Source organism: Mustela erminea, chromosome 21, assembly GCF_009829155.1.
Source record: "Mustela erminea isolate mMusErm1 chromosome 21, mMusErm1.Pri, whole genome shotgun sequence".
In the NCBI taxonomy this organism is placed as follows: Eukaryota; Metazoa; Chordata; class Mammalia; order Carnivora; family Mustelidae; genus Mustela; species Mustela erminea.
Window position 1 is genome coordinate 3,732,451 of NC_045634.1, and position 24,085 is coordinate 3,756,535.

General features: G+C 39.3%; 1 protein-coding gene across 6 annotated transcripts in view; it reads left to right on the forward strand.

The window, feature by feature from the left end:
- The window catches only part of ZMAT4 (zinc finger matrin-type 4), a 388,221-nt gene that overhangs the window by 205,428 nt on the left and 158,708 nt on the right, over positions 1-24,085 (forward strand). For all 6 annotated transcript variants that reach the window (XM_032329176.1, XM_032329175.1, XM_032329171.1 and 3 more), the window contains exon 5: positions 20,218-20,445. In XM_032329176.1, coding sequence (XP_032185067.1) covers positions 20,218-20,445 — 228 coding nt within the window. The remainder of the gene's footprint in view (positions 1-20,217; positions 20,446-24,085) is intronic.

Here is a 24,085-nt window from a genome sequence, read left to right on the forward strand (position 1 = left end):
TAATGCTATGACTTGTATTAAGGGTTTTCCATGATGATTGTGCGAGCTGGTTAAGAAATGCAAAGTGCTTGTCACGGTGCTCAATAAGTCTTAGCTGGGTCCACTCAGGAAACGGAGCTATTTTTATTTACTCTTCTCTGAACACTGTGCTGTATAATTTTGCACTTAAAATATCTTATTGTGTATTGTCCCTGGCTGCTTCCTTTTGGTGAGTTTACCTCACTCATGGGTCTCTAAGCACTCTTCACAGAGAAACCGCTTCTCCACACTTGCTCTGAATTCTGCCACGTTCTCCTACACAGGCTGGCCTGCCACGTTCTTCTCCAGGATAGTAACAGAAAAATTTAATCTGGTGTTCAGTCCCTGCTTAAGGACTCGTACAGCATAGAAGTATGGGCCAGGGTACACAGTCCCAAAAACCTGTGCGGGGGGAGGACGGGAAGAAGAATCAAAACCGCTCCAGAAATCTGCCAAACAAAACATTAGTCCATTGTGACTGGGTGGATAGGGGGAAAGGGGAGAACCAAGAGAAATAAGCAGGAGATCAGATTTGAGCAGAGGTTAAGTTGGAAGATGGGAGAAACAGCCTGAATGTTCCAAAGGCTGGCCACTGAGGCTTTGGATTGTGTGCTGGGGGCTTTGGATGTGTGCCAGGCAGGGAGCTGTTAATAAGTGAGTTGGGTTGGCCGTTCAGGGTGCAGACGAGCTGATACCAGCAGTCTTAGGAGGACGCACAGCCAGGGCAAGGGACTGGGGTGGGAAGGAAGGGACTGGGGCGGGAAGCCGAGCTGGGAATCCAGGGGGCATCAGTTATGTCAGATGGGAGCAGGGCAGAGGAATGTCAGGGCTGGCTGGTTCTTCCGAATCCATTATTGTCAGTGGCCCCAGCCTCCTGGAAGGGAGCTCAACCGATGCTTCAGATGTGTCACTGTTGCCTCCAGGAGTGGCTGCAGGATGTCCTTAGCTGCCTCTAAGTGGAGCTTCTCCCTGAGTGGAGGCTCAGCCAGCTCCAGTCCCACCGGACTCTCTGGCCATAGGTAGTTCAGACTGCATCGAGCATGGAGCCCTCTCTTGGTGACCGATTCACCCAGCAAAGCTGGCATTCTCAGACAGAAAATGTCCACCCCAAGGGATAGAAGTCATTTCTCCATTGAAGTTGAAATTCCCTCATCTGGTACTTGCCAGAGGAGAATTCATAATGTGGAGGTGTCATTTCATTATTTTCTTAACTTAATCCATCTCAGCAAACACCCTAAGTCCTGGAAGCCCAAAGGTGAATGAGATACCCCTTGCTCTTTGGAGGCTCCCCATGGAGTAGGAAGGAACACGGACACTGAAATACAATAACCAACACACTGGGAAGGTCTGCAAATACAATAGGATATTGAAGATGTTTAAGTAATTGTGGTTGGAGTGTTCTGAGAAGAATTTATGAGGAGATCCAGTTAAGTAAGGTCTTAATAAGTAGCTGTCTAACCAATGGGGATTGTTGGGGAAGGGTATCAGTTTCTCATATCGTCCCTGGCCTCTACCCACTAGATTCCAGAAGAGTCCCACTAGTTGTGACCATAAAAAAAAAAGTCTCTAGACATAACCAAATGCTTCAAATCAGACTCTAGTGGAGAACCACTGGTGTAGATTAGGGATCAGCATATTTTGGCCTGAGGAGCAAATCTGACCTATTGCCTGTTGTATGATCTGCAAGCCAAAAATGTTTTTTGTTTGTACATGGTTTAAAAAAATCAAAAGAATATTTTGTGACACTGGGAAAATATGAAATTCATATTTCAGTCCATAAATAAAGTTTTATTGGAACAATCATACATGTTCATTTATGTTCCATCAAGACTGGTTCTGGGCTACAGTGTCAGAGCTGAATAGTTGTGACAGGAACCACATGTTCCACAAAACCTGAAATATTTGCTACTTGGTCCTTTACATGAAAAATTTGTTGACCTCTGATCCTGATAATGAATGATCTCAAGGAAGAAGCAGCAAGGAATGGTGCTGGTGTGGATTTGTACATAAAATGCAAGCATTTGGGGCGCCTGGGTGGCTTAGTGGGTTAAGCCTCTGCCTTCAGCTCAGGTCATGATCTCAGCATACTGGGATCAAGCCCCACATCGGGCTCTATGCTCAGTAGAGAGCCTGCTTCCCCTCTCTCTCTCTGACTGCCTCTCTGCCTACTTGTGATCTCTCTCTCTCTCTCTGTCAAATAAATAAATAAAATTTTTAAAAAATGCGAGCATTTTTCTGGACTCTACAAACCTTTGAGGAGCAGGGGGAGGCAGCAGGCGGGACAGGGGTCAGCAGATAGAAGTGACTGAGGGCCGAAAAATGTTTGAGAGATGTCCCTTGGGGAGTTACCCCAAGAGCTGAGAATGAGGGGGATCCTTCCCCTTGTTAAGAGCAAGAAAGTTCTCCAGAGAAGCTAAAAAGACTTGACTGATAGCCAATGTCTCCACTAAGTCTAAAATTCTAAAACATTTATGAAGACTAAGCAGATGACTATTACTCAGATTTTGCCAAAATCTTAGTATGCTTATAACTCGTGATTTTTAATTCTTTGATGAAATCTATGATCCAATCTATATTAGTTTCCCAGGGCTGCTGCAACAAATTAGCATAAGCTGGGTAGCTTAAAATAACAGAAATTTATTCTCTCATAGTTCCGGAGCCTGAAAGTCCAAGACTGAGTTGAGGGCAGGGCCACATTCCCTCTGAAGTTTCTAGAGAAGGGTCCTTCCTTGCCTCCTCCTGCCTTCTGGTGGCTGTTGGCTTCCCGTGGCATTCTGACCTTATCACTCTGATCTCTGTTTCCACTGCCACATGCCTGTCTTCCCTGTGTGTCTCTGTGTCCTTCCTCTTATTTTAAAGACACCAGTCACTAGATTTGAGACTTGCCCTCATTCAGTATGACCTCATCTCAGCTTAACTAATTATATCTGCAAAGATCTTGTTTCCAAAGGAGGTCCCATTCTTAAATACCGAGTGCACGTGTACCTGGCCAACTTCTTTTCACTGATAGCACATGACAGGCTCTGAGATGATGCTTGCTCGCTCATGTTTCCCCCCCCTTTCTCATGATAAACCCATACAAACAAGATCATTGAAATAAGGAGGAGACTGTATTCTGACTCAAAATTCTAAAGAAGACATCATTTAGCTATTCTTTAAAAAATTTATTTTGACCATGAGAGACTATGGACTCTGAAAAACAATCTGAGGGGTTTGAAGCGGCGGGGGGTGGCAGGTTGGGGGAACCAGGTGGTGGGTATTAGAGAGGGCACCGATTGCATGGAGCACTGGGTGTGGTGCAAAAATAATGAATACTGTTATGCTGAAAATAAATAAATAAATTTTTAAAAATACCAAAAAATTGATTTGTGAGAAAAAATTATGTTGAAGAGAATATGAATTACATAGTAGAAATCTAAAGCATAGGGAAGAAAGCTGTAAATCACAGGTATGTCTCCCATTAATCAAAGGGAAATTTTAAGTTTATCCATAATCTGATATTATCATTAGGTATTCTATTTAGGATTAACAGGAAAATTAATTTGTGTTTGTGACAGACAAGTTCCTCATCCAAAATCCATTTGCTTCCTATACTCCCCAGACTTTGAATTGATTGTGTGTAGATGTAACATGCATTACCTTAAGACCAGGCTACAAGACAGAGGAGGGCCATTCAACCTACATTAGACTTTGCAAGAACAAGAAAGATGCCTTTATTGTGACACTTTGGGGTTGTTTGTTATTGCAGGAGAGCCTAATCTATCCTGGTTGATTCATTGTCCCTTAAAGTTACTGTTTCACATACAAGCTTTTATGAATACATCTATCATTCTTAGCAGAAATGGATATTGAGCACTCTCTTTGATGTAATTCTCAGACATCATTGGCTTGACAGGAAATGGCATCAGACTTAGCAGTAACCTTTCTTTCATTTTGACCCTTTAGAGTTGAAGTTGCCGTAATGTGTGTATGTCTTAACAACAGTGCAAGATTGATAGCAGAGACTTCCGAAGGCATTACGGCATTATGGCTCTGTTGATGAGTGTATGTAGAACACTCTCTGGCACACAGTAGGCATTTAATAATTATTTGTTGGGTGAGTGAGAATTGGAAGCATAATTGAGAATAATGATAGGTATTTAAATACCTTTAGCTTTATTTTTGAATGAAGTTACCCTGGTTATTGAAATTTCTCTCTTTTTAAATTTATTTTTTATTTATTTTCAGCATAACAGTATTCATTATTTTTGCACCACACCCAGTGCTCCATACAATCCGTGCCCTCTCTAATACCCACCACCTGGTACCCCGAACTCCCACCCCCTCGCCACTTCAAACCCCTCAGATTGTTTTTCAGAGTCCATAGTCTCTCATGGTTCACCTCCCCTTCCATTCTGGTGAATAAAATGATCAAGGGCAGTGGTTTCCCAGCTTTATAGGAAGTGTCATGCCTGTCTTTTCTGCTTGCTTGATTGAAAGAAACTTTTTTTTCTCCTGGTAAAATAGGTGAAATGCCGTGTAATGTAGAGTATAAACAAAGGCTCTGATGTCAGACTCCATTGTACAATGTGGTTATGCCTAGGTGAACTCATGGTAAAAAACACGTGCATTTAGCTTAGCTTAATTAATTAATTTCTTTATGTTTCAGATTTTTATTTAAATTCTAGTTAGTTAACATGCAGTGCAGTATTGGTTTCAGGAATAGAATTCAGTGGTTCAGCACTTACATACAAGACCCAGTTAGCTTAGCTTAGTTTAGGCATGAATTATATGTTGTTGACTTTGAGTTAAATGATAGTGAATCAAAGTATATACTAAATAAGGTGTCTTTAAACAGAAGCACACATAAAACAAGGTTCTGTATTGTTCAGTTGACCAAAATGTGACCCTAGGCTCACAGGAACCTAAGCCCGAATTTCCCCTAAAGAGCCATGGTTTGGTATTTACTTATTCACTGTTCTTTGGAGACTTTGTAAGGAACATAGCTAACCAGGAATAACAGGAATTGACTATATCAAAAGTTATATTCATTACACCAAAAAAAACAGTCCAAAAAATCTGCTCATACTCAAAAATGAATAAAGATGTATAACATTTTAAATATCCTAAGGTGAGGTAAAACCATAGCTGAGGGGGAGAATCTAAACTAATAATAAAGTAAGTAATCATCGCTGATAATGTTAAAGACATTCTATCAGAAACATCACATTCATTGTTTCACTTGCTCTTCATAAAAAGCACGAAGTCTGAAGTATCGTTCTCTCTACCTGTGAGGGAATTAAGAGGACAGGGTAAAGGGACTTGCCTGATGTTATGCAGTAAAATAGCATAACTGGACCTTCAACCTAGGGCTTCTGATTGTACATTCCGGGACCTTTCCTTCCTCTTGAGGTGGTGACAAATAATGCTTCAAAAATGATCTACAGATTGTTGCTCACCAGATGAACAGCACAGTTCAGACTTGAAGGCTCTCACTAAAGTGATCGGAGAAAACAAAACCACAAAGATATATTTATAAACTTTAAAGCAAGTATTTCTCATTTGTAGGAACAGTGAACAATGTGGGGAAAGCAACAGATAAGCAATGATCTCGTCCACTCTGCTTGTCTTGTGTGTAAGTGTGTTTATCATACTCCTCTTCTGCAGTCTTGTTGCTACTCCTCTTTCCTTCCTTATTTCCTGCTGAAAATGAGAGAGACAGAGCTTCAGAACTTTTCCATAAATTTCTATGCCAGACACGGAATTGCTTATTTGAGTTCTCTGTTGAATGAATAAAGATCAGGGTATTCTAGATCTGTTTGTAAGTTACATAAATTCAAATTTTAAATAATATATGCACTCCAGGTTCAATCAGCACCTCTTATTTGCATATAAGATTTCATACACTGCAGTAGTTCTAATATCTGAATCAGGTTATTTGGTTTGCCAGCCTAACCTGTCTAGATACTTGTTTTAATAGACGCAAACAATAGTTTGTCAAACAGGCAGATTTTCATAGCGGTGCGTTTTCTTTTAAATTAGAAAAGCTGGCCTGTTCTAAGATGTCCTCTTTAGATCAGTGCATTTGTTCCGATGATGTCTTTGGTTTTCTAAGACTTACAACTACAACAAATAATAAATTCATAGAATCACAGAGCTTGAAGGTGCCTACCAATCATTGTTTCAACCATCTCATTTTGCCGATGAGGAAACAGGCCTAGTGAGGTAAAGCCGTTTGCCCAGGGGGATATAACGGGTTGATGGCAAAGAGACTTTTGTTTTGCAGTAATCTTTCCGTGGTGTCACGATGTCAAGAGAAAACAAATGAATCAGGGCACTGACTATCGTACAGTGAATGGGGTTTAAATAAATTAGCAATGTGAGGCGAGCTAACTTCTTTTGGCCACTACTTTTGAACGCTGGATCACAAGAGGCTTGGAGCAATGATTAGATCAAGGCTACTGTCTTTTTTATTTTATATTTGATGACCAGAGAAACAAAAGATCAAAGATTGAACGGAATTAAAGACTTTAACAATGAGACTACTGCCTAGCTGATTTTCACAAATCCTTTTAAATAGCATAAACTCACTTTTCTTTTTTGGATGATCAAATAGTGGTATAAGACACTTGATGATTTCAGCAGCTTTTATGATGTGGTTATACCTTTATTCCAGAAAGTGTTCTTTAACACATTTTTATGAAGGAGTAGAGTAGAACAATAAAATTGTCAGTTTCCTGTGCTTACACTGAAACTGACAATAGGAGATGTGGTGAGGGCATAGAATCCATACATAGAATGCATTACTATTCAGAAAAAACTCTGAGTGAGAGATTTTCTGGCAATAACTCTTAAATCAACCATTAAAGATAAGAACCCTAAAACTGTCTAGTCTATGAAATTGAGAAGGCACTTGTAAAGTAAGCATTCTACCTAAAATAACTGGTAGTGTCCCAGACTGTATTCTTATCCTTTGAAATATCTGTATATTTTACATGGAAGCCTCAAAAATCTTGTATACACGTGGGTTGGTTTCTTTAATGATCACATACAATAAGTATGAATTAGTGGTTAGCACTTAAGTACAATAAATATTATATTTCTTTGTATTTCAAAAATCAGTGGAGATTACTCCTGTTCTCTAGCCCTGAAGATGGTTTAGAAGAATAGTCTCGGTCATCCTTTGGAGTACCCTTTCTTCCCTCATTAGGGCCACACAAGGGCCTAGAGGTCTAAGGGCACCCTCAAAGAACTCTCCCAGCCTGTGAGCTCTGGCTACTTTATCATCACCCAGGATGCTGTTGTGGGTTGGTCCACAGGCTATGGGTGAAGCCCCAAGGCTTCCTCAGAAGTGGATCTCAACTTATCTGTCTCCCTCTCAGGGTGCATATTCCTTCCGGTTAGAGACTTCACTGATTGTTTCATCCCCTTTGTGCCAAGTGAGGCTATGGAAAAGAAGGCCAAGCCTCCATTATATACATTTCTGGTGAATGTCCTGCTGCCTTAGACATAATTTTTTTTTAAAGATTTTATTTCTTTGTTTGACAGAGAGAGACACAGCGAGAGAGGGAACAGAAGCGGGGGGGGGGGGCAGAGGGCGAAGCAAGCTTCCCGCTGAGCAGGGAGCCTGATACAGGGCTCGATCCCAGGACCCTGGGATCATGAGCTGAGCTGAAGGCAGATGCTTAATGACTGAGGCACTCAGGCACCCCTAGACACTGCTTTTAAGATGCCCAGGTCTCTACCCGTACTTGCAACTCTCTTTTTACCCAGTCCCCTACCCAGGAAAGACAATCCCTTTCCTGATAGCAGAAAGCACACCCTTCTTTGCCAGTCTGATCCCTTTGCTCTTCCAGACAGCCCAGAATAAGTGCATTTGTTCCTTCTGTCCTGGGGGTGGGGAAAGCCAAACTTCAAGACTTAGCCCCCATTTCAGAAGACAATGGAAAACACCTTTCATTATTATGAAGTGAGTCTATTGGGAAACAAGACAATTATTTAATTTCTCAGTAGGTTATTTTGTTGTATGAATTGTCTTGTGACATAGATACCAACCCAGTTTGTCTATCTGAAGGCTAGAAAAGATGGAATTTTCTGTTTTCTTACTTTACTCTCAGCCTTCAGAGAAACTGCTTCTCTTGGGCAGGATTTCCTGCTAATTGTCTGATGGATGTACACTTTATTGAGTCCTATTGCTGTCATTACGAACCCACGTGGGTTTTCAAGAGGATTTTGACCACTTCGAGGTACCATGAGTTGCAGCCATTCTTACTGTTGGTGATACTGGCTAAAGATGTGGTCTGGGAGTTCTGAGTGCAGACCTCGGAGCTGAGAGATAGGGACGTCTCTGGGAGAGTCCTCAGTCATTTGTATGCATGATTGCTGCTCTACAGCACGTGTTGGAATTTCATGACTGAGAAGCAGGAGCCTGGAGTTAAAGGTGTACTCAGGAATTCCTGCTGTAATTATATCTTGATTAGTGTAAAGTGCTAATGATTATCATCTTCATTTTGCTTCTCAGTCAACAGAGCTGATGAAATCCTAATGCCTGGACCTTTCATTTTCAGTTGGTAAAACCCATACATCAAATATCTTGCTGGACGGGGGAGACAAGAATGAACTCCGGCATATATGTGAACATTTTACTTGATCTTCCTTAACACAAAGGGGAGATCATTTTTAGTCAAAATAAGTCAGAAAGAAAGATGTCCATACATATGCCTAACCTTAATGATTTAATATTCAAAAGTTTTGCCTTAAAAAATGTTGTTTCATCCCGTGCCTAGCATGGAGAATGAGTTATCTGTAGAAATTCACAGAGTCCTGAGTGACCATCTTACCCATCTGTTTCCAGCAAGATTCCATTAACTCTAAAGTCCCATCATCTGGCATGGTTTCAATCTTCTCCCTTTCACCACTGGGTATTAATAATGCTCTTATTCTACAAACCTTCCTCAGCTACCCACCCCAGGGCCAGTAGACGTGTTTTAAGCTTCTTGTCTTCTAAAGGCCTACCATTCAGGCTCAGTCTGTTTTTCCTTTTTAGCAGCTTTGGAAAAACAGCTGGCCATCAGTCTAAATACTATAATCCTCTCTGTGTCTCAAGTGTTACTAAGTAATGCTTCAGCTTCTCCTCTTCTGGCTAAGTAATCCCAAAGCCTTTATTACTCATACACCTTTCTTCCTTAAGCCACCTCTCTGGCTCTTCTCTCTACTTCCTAGTATTCTACAATCCATCCTGGATCTCTCTGAAAGAATCTTAGATTGTTGTAGTCACCACAGCCTTATGAACAGATACATGAACGTTTCATGATCAGCGAGTGAGATTTTCTGACTTAGTCTTCCCACACACTCCCTTGTCTCATGCTCTCTGTGTTCCTGGTCTCTTTGAGGGCAGCCAGTGTGTCCGTTTGGCAGAACCGATGTCAGTGTGGGACATGGGAGAACATGAAGCAGGAGTTAGGAGATCTTGGTTCCGGTCTTCATTTTCTCTGTAGCCAGGATGTCCGGGAACTAACTTTTATCAAGCAGGCACAACAGAGATAACGGGTTGAACCATTAGCCCCATTTTATTTTAGGAAATAGTTTGGCTGCAGAAAATCCCCCTATCCTGAGTTAAATCTAGTTTGATTTTTTTTTTCAAAAGCTATTATTTTCTCTCTATCTGTTGCCTCTTACGATTTTGTGAATAGGCTTCTGTAGAATTAATGCAACTTAATAAAATTGTTCTGTTAAACGTATTTCCATTGGGAAAAAAAAAATAGTATTTTCATTCTAGATTTCAAGCTGCATGAGGACAAGTGTTGTATGCTAATGTGGAATATGGTGCCCATACGTGGAGTTGAATGAATGAAACATAAAAATACAGATGCTTCGTAAGATTGAGGTAAAGTGAGGTCCGTGTCAGGTGCTGTCTGTCCGGGGTGATCCTTTCTAACCTTGGCTGCACAGTAGAAGCACCTGAAAAGCGTAAGAGGCTGGTTTAACTCAGCTCCACCCCCAGGGGTTCTGATTTAATTGGCCTGAGGTGGGACCTAGAGTCTGTAAGCATTCAATGCCTACCAGATGGTTATAACCCTTACAGGGACTGAGAACTGCTGATTCTAATCCAGGGCTTTCCAAATTTAATTTGCATACCAGTCACTGGAAACTCTCCTAAATGTCCATTCTTATCTAATGGCCCAGGGTGGGCCCTAAGATTTTCATCTCCATGAAACTGCCAGGTGATGTTGTGGTCTGTGGAGCACACTTGCAGTTGCAAATTTTAAGCAGCCTCACCTTCATTAGCTGTTAATGACACCCTTGTCCTAAAAATTCTCCAACAGAAATCATTTATATTCTCTCTCATGCACACTTCTTTTTGGCTGTGTCTGCATGGCAACAATGAAGTACGCATTTTGTGGTCAAGCCATAGTTAAATGAACAATTATGGATGATACATCTAAATAATTCAGGCTCTGGGTTGGCCTCTGTTCCCCCAGGAACTAAATTAACCTAATGATTTTCTAACATCGATTTGTAAAATCTTATCTAGCTTAAAACCTTTTCTTTTTTTGCCATCATCCTCTGCCCACCAACTTCATTGCTTTATATGAGAAGCAGTGGTATATGGAAATGGTCTTTAGACTTGTAGGGATTGGAGGACCTTCTTAAACTTGTAGGGATTGGAGGACCTCGGCATTTGACACCCTGGATTCTCCTGATCCAAGTGTTGGGAGTACCTAACATGATGGAGCATAGTAGCTCCATCTGTCTTAGAAGACCTCCAGAAGTTCTAGAATTGCTTCGTGGTTTTATAGAGCTAACTCAGAATAGCATTGAACCTTCAGATTTAGCAGTTTCCAAGTGGCACTTAATAAAAAGTACTTTATTTCTAGATTAAATCCAAATAAATACACACAAAAGATATGCATAGCTAATAAACACATTCATTTAGTTTTAAATATGAAGTAGAGGCAGTTTTGGTACCCTGCAGACTGTGGGTTATTAAGGACAATGCAACTTTTAAGGATATAGGCTGAAGAAGGTCATTCAACACTCAGTCTGAGTAGGGAAAACTGATTAGGAGCGCGTGCCAGCTGAGAGTGAAGTAGAGATACACACATTCTCATCAGGGAATGGTATCAGTACTAAAGTCTCTAAAATGACTTCTAAGGTTTCAGCTTCCTTCAGCTCAGTCCAAAGGGCCACCCTCTCTCGCTGTCTACTTCTGAACTTAGCCTGTACTTTATCTCTGCTGTACTTCTGGAGCTGCTTGCTTTTTTCATCTTTGAATCCTCCATAAATATTCATAGGGTATAAGAAATGATCCAGGAAGTTGGCTCTCTCATTGAATAGCTGATGCTGTTGGATAAGTAAATCATTCCCCTCCGTGAGCATGGGGTATAGATTAAGTGAAATGAGGGATGATGGCAGCAGAAGGAAAGAATAAAAGCTGGTACCAGTCCTCAGGTTTCAGCTCACCGCTCCTCCCGCACTCTGCCAACACTGTCTGATCTGGGTGATGCCCTCCAGCTCCTCCCTCCAAGGATAGCATCTGCTGGCTTGGACATGGGGGTGCCAGTGAATCAAGGAATCCCTGCCAGGGAAACCCACCCTTCCCTCTGGGACTCTGCCTCTTATCTGAGGTTCATGAGGAGAGGCATTTCTAGCAGCTCCCAATTAGCAGGCCATTGATTCTGGCTCAAGCAATAAGCAAATATACTAGGGTAATGTCATAACTCTTAGTGTCCAAACAACTTAATAAGTATTTATGTCCTAATAACTCAGCCAGCACGTACTGAAGGGAAAGTTAATATTTGTATTTCATCCTTAAATAACCACGTTTGCTAATGGATGCGTTTGCCTGTTGGACAGTGCATAACTTCTCAAATCTTTGCATTAGATTAGACATTGTTACCTTTGTTTCCTGTTCCTCCCTGGTTGGCTGGATGGATTGGAGGTAGGCAGCAGCCTCCAGGTATCCAGGGTTACAAGAATGTGAACTCATTCAAAGGACTGTAGCATCTAATGTCGAAACCTTGAAGTTCCTCAAGATAATGGCTCCTTTGGTCTCTAATGGATGTTTCTATGCTTTTCTCAGAATTTTAAATAATCTTATGGTTCCCCTGTATGTTCACTGCATCATCCCAGGGTACCTCTGTACGGAGTTCAGAAACTGTGGCCATAACTAAAGATTTTGAGTCTGAACTCAGAGGGAGTAAAACACCTTAACTGAGTAGTGTTTGAAGACCAAACACCATGAATGCATTATACACATAATGCAGCAGGTGTTTTGAAGATCAGTCTGGACGGAGAGGATGCCTTCCTACTAGCAGAATTTCCTAAAGCAGAATTCCTTCTCTTACACAGATAGCTTTATGGTGAATCAACTGTTCCCTCATTCAACAAGGGTTTATTTAACTGTGTGCCAGGCTTGGTTCTAGAGACCTGGGATACATCAGAGGACAAAATAGATCAAGCTCTTGTCGTCATGAAACCTACATTCTATATCCTCTATTTTTACCCCATGGAAGAACACAGAGTATTGCAGATTTAGGATTCTTTGGTCAAACAACATGAGAAAATTATAAAAGGACTTTCGTCTCCTCTAAAGTTCTGTTTAATGGCTCATTTTCAAAGATCAGGATTCTGCAGGAAACAGGCATACTTAAGATATTTAGAACCTAATCAGTGACTGAAACTAGAGGGAATTATTCTATATTAATGAAAATCAATGATCTATGAATACTATATTAATGAAGACTGATGATATATGAATGTAGTGTGGGTGAGGAAGCAGTTCCTGTTAATAGGCTGATTATAATTAGAGTTTTGATACAAAATTGAATTGGAAAGATGGTTCTGTTAAGTCATCCTTGCCTTTGTTTGTTCTCAGGAAGTGTTTAATGGCATGTATTTTGGAACATGAAATATTTTACAGGGTTCTTTAATTTCCTTCACGGCATAAAAAGAGATAGCACATGGGTTTTTCTATTTTGCAGTCTTGGATACTGGAACTCACTTCCAAACATATGAGAAGGAAGAGTGTTACTTCATTTTATCTAAATAACGAGAGTGATTTTGGGGTCTGCCATACAATGGGAAAACAGCTTTCCCCTGTTATCTTTTGGAGAAATAGGAGAAGCTGAGTGTTTACATCATATTCTGACAGACCCAGTTTTCTCCCAGCCCATTTTCTCCCAAATCAACAATAAATTAATAAATAAATCACTGCAAGTAAAATCTTCTGCGATTTAATTTAAGACCTAGTTGTGGCGTCACACGTCCCTTAAGCAGTGTTTTCTTCACTTTGCTCCAAAACAAGTTAGTATGAAATGTGGCCTATAGGTAAGTTGTAAAATAAAAATGTTTTCCCTCTGCATCAAGGAGTGTATATCCTCTAGTAAAAAACAAATCACCATAATCCACAACTACGAAGTAACTTTTGCTGAGTTTGATTTGTAGCCTTCTGGTCTTTATGTAGTTTAAATAGGTGGGTGTGTATAATCTAATAATAAGTAATTAGGTTTGCACTGTACATATAAACACAGTTTAGTTTACATTATATCCTGAGCATTTCTGCAGATCACTGAATATGGTTTTTTTTTTTCTTTTCTAAAATGTGTTTTCAATTGCTTTATGGTGTTTCAGGGTATAGATGCCCATAATTTACTTCATTTATATCCACATATGATCATCTAACTTGTTTTTAACCCTGTGAAGTCTAAAGAAATCATTCAAGATTTAAAATGTAGCTATCATAGGCCATTTATGAAAACATGAAAATCCATGAAGTTGATATTAACTAAAATGTACTAGTCCTTTTCTTCCTTTATCTATCACATGTTTGTAGAGCATTTTTCATTTATACAAGAGGCCCTGTCCTCTGCTAAAGATACAAAGAAAATGTACATTTTGAGCCTTGACTTTTCAGTTTACATCAAGTTGAGGCATTTAGCTACAGAAGAGCCTGGAAGACTGAGCTGTCCATCCACACTGACAGCTGTCTCCTCATCCAAGTGTTGAATGGCCCAGTCAAATTTAGTTGTCAACAGCATTTGGAAACAAAACAAAACAAAACAAAACAAAACAAAACAAAACAGTGATACTTGCTAAAGGATTCCTACTGTCATTAATTTGATTTAGGGTAGGAAAAAAGAGAAAAATGAAAGGCTGTTAATCATTAGGGACTGGAAATTGGATAAATTGTTTTAGAGAAAATGCATATTTCCAAATAATCCCCACTGAGAACAGATGTTGAAGCCTGGGAAATGTGTTCTGACTCTATAGTTAATCTTTTTGTTTATTTGGCCTATCACTTCCTCCGCATTACAAGAAACTAGTTGGCATTAAAATATGGTGCTTGGTCTTTGTATCAAAAGATCTGATCTTTTGCCATTGTCTTTACTGTTTATTAATTATGGGGCCCTGTGACCCTTGACTTCTCTCCCTGAGCTTCAAGCTGCCTCGTCGGTCAAACGGGGTTTGGGGACAATGTAAAGAAGAAAATACACGGAACAGACAGAATGGAATAAATTGTACAGTATCATACAAACTTGAAGAATTAAGTATTACGGATAAGAACGTCTTAGGTGAGAAAGCCACATACTTTAAAAGAAGTAAATTCCTAGAACTATTTCGGTAAGTCCTTTGTGAGATGGACTAATTTTTTGTAATCCTAAAGCCAAAAAAACATCAGGAATGAGTGGAAGGGGAAGAAAGAAAAGGACAAGGGAGGAGGGAGAGGAGAGATTGGGGTGGGGGAGTAGGGGATGTCCGTGGAAGTTGCACGTTTGGGGGTTGAAAGGCACTCTGAGGCCATGGTCCAGAGGGCAGACAGGCAGGTGAGAATACTATTGCCTGCTGACTGTGTTATCCCCTTCTCTGGCTAAGGACATCCAGGTGGTGATCTGACCAGTAAAGCTTTGAGATCTATTGCTAGATCCTGTCTGGTTTATTGAAAGAAGACCTGCTCTAGTGTCCCAGGCAGTTATTTCCAAAATTTTTACTAATCCCTTTCTCCACTGTGATAATCAGATGTGACCCCAGAATGTAGGATGGCCAACTCATTCCAGTTTGCCTCGGATTCTCCCTGTTTTAGCACTGAAATTCCCATGTCTTGCTAACCTTCTCGATTCCAGGCAAACAGGGATGGTTGGTACTGAGCCAGAAGCTTGGAGTGAGGAGTTTAGATGCTATGCTAAACGAACAGAGCGAATAGCTTCCTGTTTGAAAGTAGAATTTCCAGAATGATGTGCATTTTGAACTGTCTAAAAAATGCCTCGAAACAGGCTGCCCGAGCAAAAAGAAGTTTGAGATAACACTGACTTTCGGTATATCCAGTTGAATTCACAGACAGGGAGACTGGGATGAGTGTCTACATTTTGATGTGTCACCTTTCCACAGTTTAGTCTTCATCCCCTCCACCACACATACCTCTACCCAGAATCTGGTCCCTGGGTTGCTGGTATTTGTGTTTATATTGACTAGTACTCAAGCCCTGAATGACACAATTTAGAAGAAACAAGAAAACTCTGGGTGGCCAGTCTTTATTTACTTCTGTTGCAAAGAGCATCCATCCATCCATTCATTTAGAAAGGCATGGGATATATACATTATGTGAGTGACGTCATGCAACGTGCTGAGTCATGGAGAGTCTGGTTGTACACAGTGTTACGTTCCAGAGTGAGGAAGTGTTCTGAGAGAGGCACACACCGGGTGCACTGAAAGTATTTTTGTCCTTAGATCAACTGAGGTTATTCTACCAGAAAGAAACAAATATAGGACAGAGATGCATATTATTTTAAACTATTACTCAGGACAACTTAGCAAACAGTTGAGAACTTGCTTCTTGACAACCATGCAAGACATAAAAGGGATAGTGAAAATGATCCCATGTCAGGTGATTCTTAGAAATCAAGTTTTAGGGACTGACTTGTTTCTATTGTCTCGAGTATTAGAACAACTTGGGCTTATTTTAGTTACTCTGAATTGGCTCCAGATCCATGATCTTCTGATCAAAATACTGGGCGCTGAATGTGTGTTGAGAATCAGAAATTTTAGGATTTTAGATATGTAACTAGGTACAGATACCATATATTATGTTTCAACAGATCTAAGACAGCACTGCATGTTTAGAGACATCAGTAAATTCTATTGCAAAATTTATGTGTGTTTACATTAAGTGATTATATATCATATTATATATCATATATTTTATTCACATTTTATTTCCTTATTTTTATTTAATTTATAAATTTATATTCATATTTAATTATATATAAATATATATGGTATTTATGTAAGATATATTTTATATACACACACACACACACATATATATATATATTTCTATAAAGACTATATATAGCCTCTTCTGAATTCAGGTCAGGTTTTAATAAAAAGTGAATCATGAAGAAAAATTTGAATTTTAGCAGTTTTTTATTTTTTTCTACATTGAAACAAGGGATTATGAACATGTATTAGAGAGGGCAGCACACACCAGAATATCAAGTATTGAAGTGTAAGTATTATGATCTAATTTCCGTTATACATGCACACATACGCACACACACAGGGGTGTAGGCAACCAAGATTACAAGGCGCTGCTTAAGAAATGTCAAATGAATTGTGCAGTTAGTAAAGTGCTTTGAGTTTGGAGGAGGGAGAACTACTTCTTGTTTGGGTTGTCAAGGCCTCCCAGAGCAGATGGGACTGAACAGCACCCTGCAGGGCAGGTGTTTAGCTGGGGGGAGAGGGATGGTAGACCAGGCTGGGCATGGTACCGGTCAAGGGTAGGCAGTACAGTGCTTTAGCACTTCAATGTGTGTATGACTTTCTGCTTGGGACCAGGGATCAGAATTGTTACTTAACTTTTATAATATTAATATAGAACATTAGCTGCTATTTTGGAGAAACCTTGATATCTTGGAGATATGGAGAAATTGATCAGGGTTTTAAAAAATGCCAAGTGATTATTATTTCCTTCTGTTCCACAGATAAAGATGTGGCATTTCTATTATTGCCTACAAAATAACTGGCTCTGTTGCTGTAGGATGTAGTATGTAACTTTCTTTTATGTGAAGATCTAGGAAGACTATTGTATAGTCATATTCAAACAAAGCTGGCAATATTTGTGTCAGAGCTTCTCAACATTGGCTGTATTTTGGAAACATGGACCGGGTGGTGTGGGAGGAGGGCATTAAAGCATCCTGATGCTCCTACCCCAAGAATCTAATGTAATTGAACAGAATTGGCCTGGGGATAGTCTGGACATGGAGATTTTTAAAGTTCCTCCTGAGTCTAATGTTTCCCCAAGGTTGAAAACTACTGGTTCTGATGAATGAACTCTTGGTTTTAAGTTGTACAGAGAGGAGGTAAAGTCAATACTTAACTACATTTTTTTCAATGAAAATAAAAACATAAACCATGGAATTTAAATAATAATGAACCATACATCAGTTAAACTGCTTTGTCCAAGATGTGTTTTCAAACCAAACAATAATGTTTGCCCTACTTTGTATTCATTTTATTAGAATAATATACTTTTGCCAAAGAACTACCAGGTTATGATCCAGGCTTACACACAGATTTAGCATTATTTTCTGGAAATTGCTCTCTTCCTATATAACCTTACAATTTGGCATCCAGTCAAAGCCGTAAAAGAGAGAGAGAGTGAGAGAGAGAGAGTTTCTATAATTTGTTCCAACCCCACACTATGTGCTTTAAAGAAATGGTGACACTGAATTTTAACCTTGTGGAAACCAGAGACATCAGAGATTTGCCAAAGGTCACACAGCTCAGTGGTTGATGGAGTCCAACCCAACCTTGATTTCTTTTTTTTTTTTTTTAAAGGTTTTATTTATTTATTTAACAGACAGAGATCACAAGTAGGCAGAGAAGCAAGAAGGGGCAGGTGGGGAAGCAGGCTCCCTGCTGAGCAGAGAGCCCGATGCGGGGCTCAGTCCCAGGACCCTGAGATCATGACCTGAGCTGAAGGCAGAGGCTTAACCCACTGAACCACCCAGGTGTCCCCAACCTTGATTTCTGACGGAGTCAAGGTGGTTTCCACTCCCTCACATTGCTGCCTTTGTTGGCCTTTTTAGGAAATAAAAACCAGGTTTGGTTTTTATTGAGATTGGTTCCGTTATTGAGATTTGGTTAATGAGATTGGTGACTGTTGGAAATAGGAGCTTAAGAAAAATTAAACTTTGGAGCTGTATTAAGAAGAAGCTATAATACAGATACATCATGAACCTAGTGTGAAAGATAAGATTATCTTATTTGATGGATATTCTGTTGTGCATCCTCCCTGCCAAAAGTGGTGTGTAAGATATCAATAGACAAAATTGACTCAGATGTTTTGTTAGGGCCCAGATTAGAGAAAAGGAAGTTATGCTTCAAGAGGCAACATTCATTCTTATGGCAGGCATTTGATATGTTTTCCACCGCCATAAAAAAAACAATAGATAGGTATAAATCCTCAAAAATTGATAAGGCTGCAGGAAACTTTGGAAGTAAGATTCAATTTTCTCCAGAAAAGTGGGTAGAAGTCCTTTTACATACAGGTCAACTGTGTAGCTTTTATTAGCATTTCTAAGTTATAACAGATGATACTGGGTGGCTGCTAGGGTGGTGTGACCCACTTTGGGGCTTTATTTTCACATGGTGATATATGACTGAATCTGGCAATGAGGCTTTTAAGAGACCGTACCGTTTCTTTAAGTCCCAATAGAAATAATATCATTTAGTTTCATCTAAGGTAGCTAAAACTTCTCTATCTGATAAAATCTCTGGAGAGAGAAGAAAATACTTTTTCAAGGTATTGCCACAAAACTAGTCATTTCTTGACCCAAAATATTATTTAGCAAGCATTTATTTATATATATGTTATTTAATCTGAGAACAAAAAAAGCCCACGTTAAACTGATTTGAAAGCTTGGGGAGTTGATTAAGTGTTTACTTGTTATTGAGGTTCCAGATTTTGGCTTTTCCTTGGAATGACCCTAATATTCATGGTTTGCCAACTGCACTCCTACATAGCAGAAAGTACTGCTATATTGCATTATGACTAATGGGCCATATGAGAATTTAAATTGCTTTTTCTTTTGTAAAATATTTGGATTAGAACCTTTTTCCAAAATTAAATCCTATGTGGAACAAAGATGACGAGGTCTAGAAAAATAGATAAATTTGCTTATTATAAAATTGCTTATTAAGAAGTATAAAAAGAGTCTTGAGAGGTATTATAAGGAACACGGGCCTTGTAAGTTAAGGATTTGGTTTGGAGTCCTCCTGCCTTTACCATAACTAGATATGTCATCATCCAGGGAATGATTTGGCATCTCGGAAGTCCATCGTGTGAGATATAGAACAGTAATGCAAGTCGTAGTTACTGTGAGGATGAAAGCAAATTGTATCTCGTAATGCAGAAGGAAGTTATTTTTACTTTCTGTTAGTAAACTCCTTCGAGTTAGGTTCTTTTTTGCTTCTGGGCCAAAAATAACTGAAAGCTCACAATGGAATGTGTTAAATTAATAGCTGGGGCTGAGCAATCTTAAAATAGTGTTATTATGCCTTTTCAGTTTAGATAAGCAACATCTGTTCTACACTGTTTGTCTTTTGGTCTTTTAAAACAATATTGTACTTTCAACATCAATTTTAGCAGGTATGAGTTGAAAATAACCTATCACAGTAAACAGAGGAAACTGACAATAAAATTAGCATGATTTTGTCGACTGGTACAATTCTTATACATGAAAGATCTTCTTCTATCACTTGGGCAAATCCTTTATTTATTGGTTATTTCCAGTTATAACACACAAATGTCTCATTCATTCATTCTGAATCTTTCAAGCCGTTAGTGCTCAATGTTTACTTCAAGCTTTGGCTACAATTTGATTGATGGATCCCTCTCTTCCCTCCAAGAGTTTATTTTTGAAAATCTTTCTTTTTTTCCTAATGGATGGTCCCCTAAACTATCAGATTTAAGCATAACAACGTGAGAAATCTGATCTCAATAAATCAGGAATTTTCAGTGGTATCCCAGCTTCAGAAATGAAGGCTGACAAAGATCATTTTCCTGCTTTCAGTAAGCTCTGGATTTCGAGCTCTAGAATGAACTTGAGACTCTTCCATCATCAGATATTGAAGAGAAGTATCCTTAGTAATAGACTGAGTATACTTAGTAGTAATGGGCTAACCTGTCCTGTGGTTCTCTCTGGTTGTTTTTCTTCACAGCAACACCCCTGAACTCACTTAAACCTCCACGGGTGGACACTGCTCCTGTGGTCGCATCCCCCTATCAAAGAAGAGATTCGGACAGATACTGTGGGCTCTGTGCAGCCTGGTTTAACAATCCTCTCATGGCCCAGCAACATTACGACGGCAAGAAACACAAAAAGAATGCAGCAAGAGTTGCTTTATTAGAACAACTTGGGACAACTCTGGATATGGGGGAACTAAGAGGTAAGAGAAACTCTTAATGTCTGCCTCAGAACTGGGCTTTCAGAGAAAGATTGTGTTTTCGCAGATTGCATTGATTACTAAGGAAAAATCTAGGCTCATCTAAAAGGAATAGAAGGGAAAGGAAATGAGCAGAAAACTAGCTTAATTTTTATAATCTCCTTCATTTCAAACTCTTTGTTATTTCCATATTTTTATTGACTATTTTTCAGATTGAAGCCACCCATATATGAACCAGATAGCTTCCTTCTGCTTTACCCCCCCCTTTTATTAAAAAAAGAAGGAAAGGGGAGGGGCAGAGGGTGATGGAGAGAGAATCTCAAGCAAGCTCCGTGCCCAAGCGGAGCCTGACACGGGGCTCTGTCTTACAATGCTGAGCTCATGACCTGAGCTGAAATCAAGAGTCAAATGCTTAACTAACTGAACCACCCAGGCGTACCTCTTCTTTATCTTTAAATGCCTTTGCTCAGGAATGCTTTTGTAAATGACGGTATGAGAGAAGATGCTATAAGGGCCTTATAACATTATCTTATTAAAACTTTTGTGGCTTTATGAATCCAGCCCAAATGAACGCAGCATGTTGAGTCGAATTAATAGCTTAAAACAAACCCAAGTCCCTTTAATAGAAGTATCTAGGACGATGAGGTAAGATGGTTCCAGCATTTGGTCAATACCCAGCTTCCTTACCGCACCCTGCCAGATGTTTTCTCAAGTGATGGAAAACATGCAGCATTTGAAATTCATATGGGGTTTCACAGAAGCTGCTGAGTAGAGACTTGGGAACCCTAGGGGAGGATCATTCTCGTGGATTCCTTAGGAAGACGTATACCAATTAATGAGATTTAATAGGGTCTTTCATCACCAACAACCATTTAAACATTTTTTGGTCACCTAAACATTTTTGATCAACTCATGTTGGCAGTGTGTAAGTAGAACAGAATCACATAAAATACTTTTTTTCTGAGAAAATACACGTTCTCAGGAAAATTATTTTGCGAAGGGTGCTATGAGTACTCTACCTCAAGTATTATATGGATTAGATGAGCTTTTATGGGCTGGCCAAGGATCATTATTCCTAATAGCACTAATAACAAAATTTGCAATTCAATTTTGAGAATTTTGAGAGTGCAGTCTGAGTTTAAACTGGGATCTGTGTGGAACCTACACTTCTTCAACTAACTGGGCTATGCCTCCAAGAGGGTTCATTGTAGTCAGGAAATGAGCTGGTATAATTCTAGACCAGATAAATGGGACTTAAGATCAGCTGGGAGAGCTGAAGGGGTGGGGAAACCTCTCGTTTTGTTGGTTGAGGGAGACTTCACCCAGGAAGGGGATTTGAATGGGAACTAGAAATGTGGGTAGCATTTCAGCGAGCCTTCCATGTGAGCAGAATCACATATGTACAGCTAAAGAGACAGGGAAGCATAAGCTGGCAAATAAACACGTAATCATAAAAGAATGATCTAATACTGTACAGATTTAGGATTGGAAGTCCATTAGTACTTCTATAGAGCTTGATTAGAGATGGATTTTTCCAAGATACGTCATTAAGAACTACAAATAAGAACAGACATTAAAAACACTTTATTCCGAGTTTGTTTTTAGCTATAAAAAAACAACACAGGGCTTCATATGACAGAATGTTGGCTAATTTCATTTCAGAGCCTTTTGAATTGTTGGTGCTATTGCTTTTTCTTGGGGGATTTCTTGTATTCTCTGTCTATGTCTTGTTAAAAAAAATACAGAGTCTCTCCATAGCTGAAGGCCTTCCCGAAACTCGCTGTTACTGGCAGATAACAAGTTGGCTCAGTGATTCCTTCACAGCAGGGCACTGAAGGAGAAAAGTAGGGCTTTATTTATGTTTTGTGCCAGATATTATGACTTGTAGAAGAATTATTTCTAGAGCACATTCTTCTTGTCTGTTTTGAATTATCAGTGTTGCATCTTTTATGTACAACCACAGTTAATGACTTGGGCGTCTGAATTCTGTAACATCTGAGCAGCTTGTCTTTTATACAGAAGACAAAAAGGGCTGCTCTTTGACTTGATAACTCAATGTGACTGTGACTCAGTAGCACATGAGATGCGATTAGCATCGAACACCATGTCCTTGAAACCAACCTTTTCACCCACCCCAAGTGACATTTTGATATATGTTTATTCAGGCATTAAATACTACAAAAGCTTGAGGAATACAGCAATGACGATAAACCAGCATGCACATGCACACACACACACACCCCTATTTCTGGAATGCTTCTAATGCACTATCAGTCAATGACTAAGGACTAAACTACTAATTAGTGAATATAAGTATATCCATAACTTTTTAAAACCTCATGTCATACAGCTAGAGCACAATATGGCAACATAGAACTTCTCAGTTTTTTTCCAATTCATCTTATTTATTCATTTATTTTTTATTATTAACATACAATGTATTATTAGCCCCAGGGGTACAGGTCTGTGAATCACCAGGTTTACACACTTCACAGCACTCACCGTAGCACATACCTTCCCCAGTGTCCATAACCCCACCACCCTCTCCCTACCCTCCTCCCCCCGGCAACCCTCAGTTTAGTTTTGTGAGATTAAGAGTCCTTTAAGGTTAGATGGGATCAGGAGGGAGATAGAACTTCTCGGCTTTTTAAGCACTATACCGCTTACTTACTTATTACAGTTTTCCTGATTTTCTGTCTTCTTCCCTACTCTTATAGATTGATTGAAACAGACATTGATGTCTGTTTTGCTCACTGATGTGTTCAAAATGCCTAGGATAATGACAGATGCATAGTAGGTACTCAGTTATCGCCGAGTAGATAGAAGAAGCAAAAATTTTTTAAAAAATCACCTGAAAGCCTACATTCTTAACCTGATAATCATTTTTACTTTCCAAAAAGATACTGACCATATGATTTTTTACAATAAATTATTATTTTTTTCTTCTGATTTTTAAAAATGATATCTATTTTACATCTTGTGAAATGCAGACATTAAGTGTTATATAGTTCAGGGGATTTCGACAATACAAACCCCTGTATAACCCACACACTTATTAAGATATAATTTATCTATCCTGAGAACTCTCCCACATGCCCCTTCCCAGTTCATCTAACTTCCCATTCCAGGGACCCTTTCTCCCTTTTTTTTCACCTAGATTAGTTTTGCCTATTTTTAAGTCTCATATAAATGGAGCAGATGTGTATTTTGTGTCTGTGTGTCTGTCTTCTCTTACATAGCATATTGTTTTTGAAATGTATCCATTTCTTGCATATAAAGCAGAGTAGCCCCTTGCTTTTTATTGCTGACTGGTATTCTGCTATATAAATTTCCAGTTTTTCTGTTCTCCTCTCGTGTGTGTGTGCGTGTGTGTGTGTGTGTGTGTGTGTGTTGTTTTGAATAAAGCTTTCATGAACATTCTTTTTTTTCTTTTTAGCCAACGTATGTTGCACTTATGTTGGTGAATATCTGGGAGTAGAATTGCTGGGTCATAAAGTTGGGAGTATTTTTAACTATGTAAGGAATGGTCGACATACTTTCTGAAGTAGCTACATTCTTTTTCATTCCCCAAAGCAGCACAAACAAATTCCACATTTTCACCAATATTTGTTTTTTCAGTTTTCAAAATTTTAGCCATTCTAGT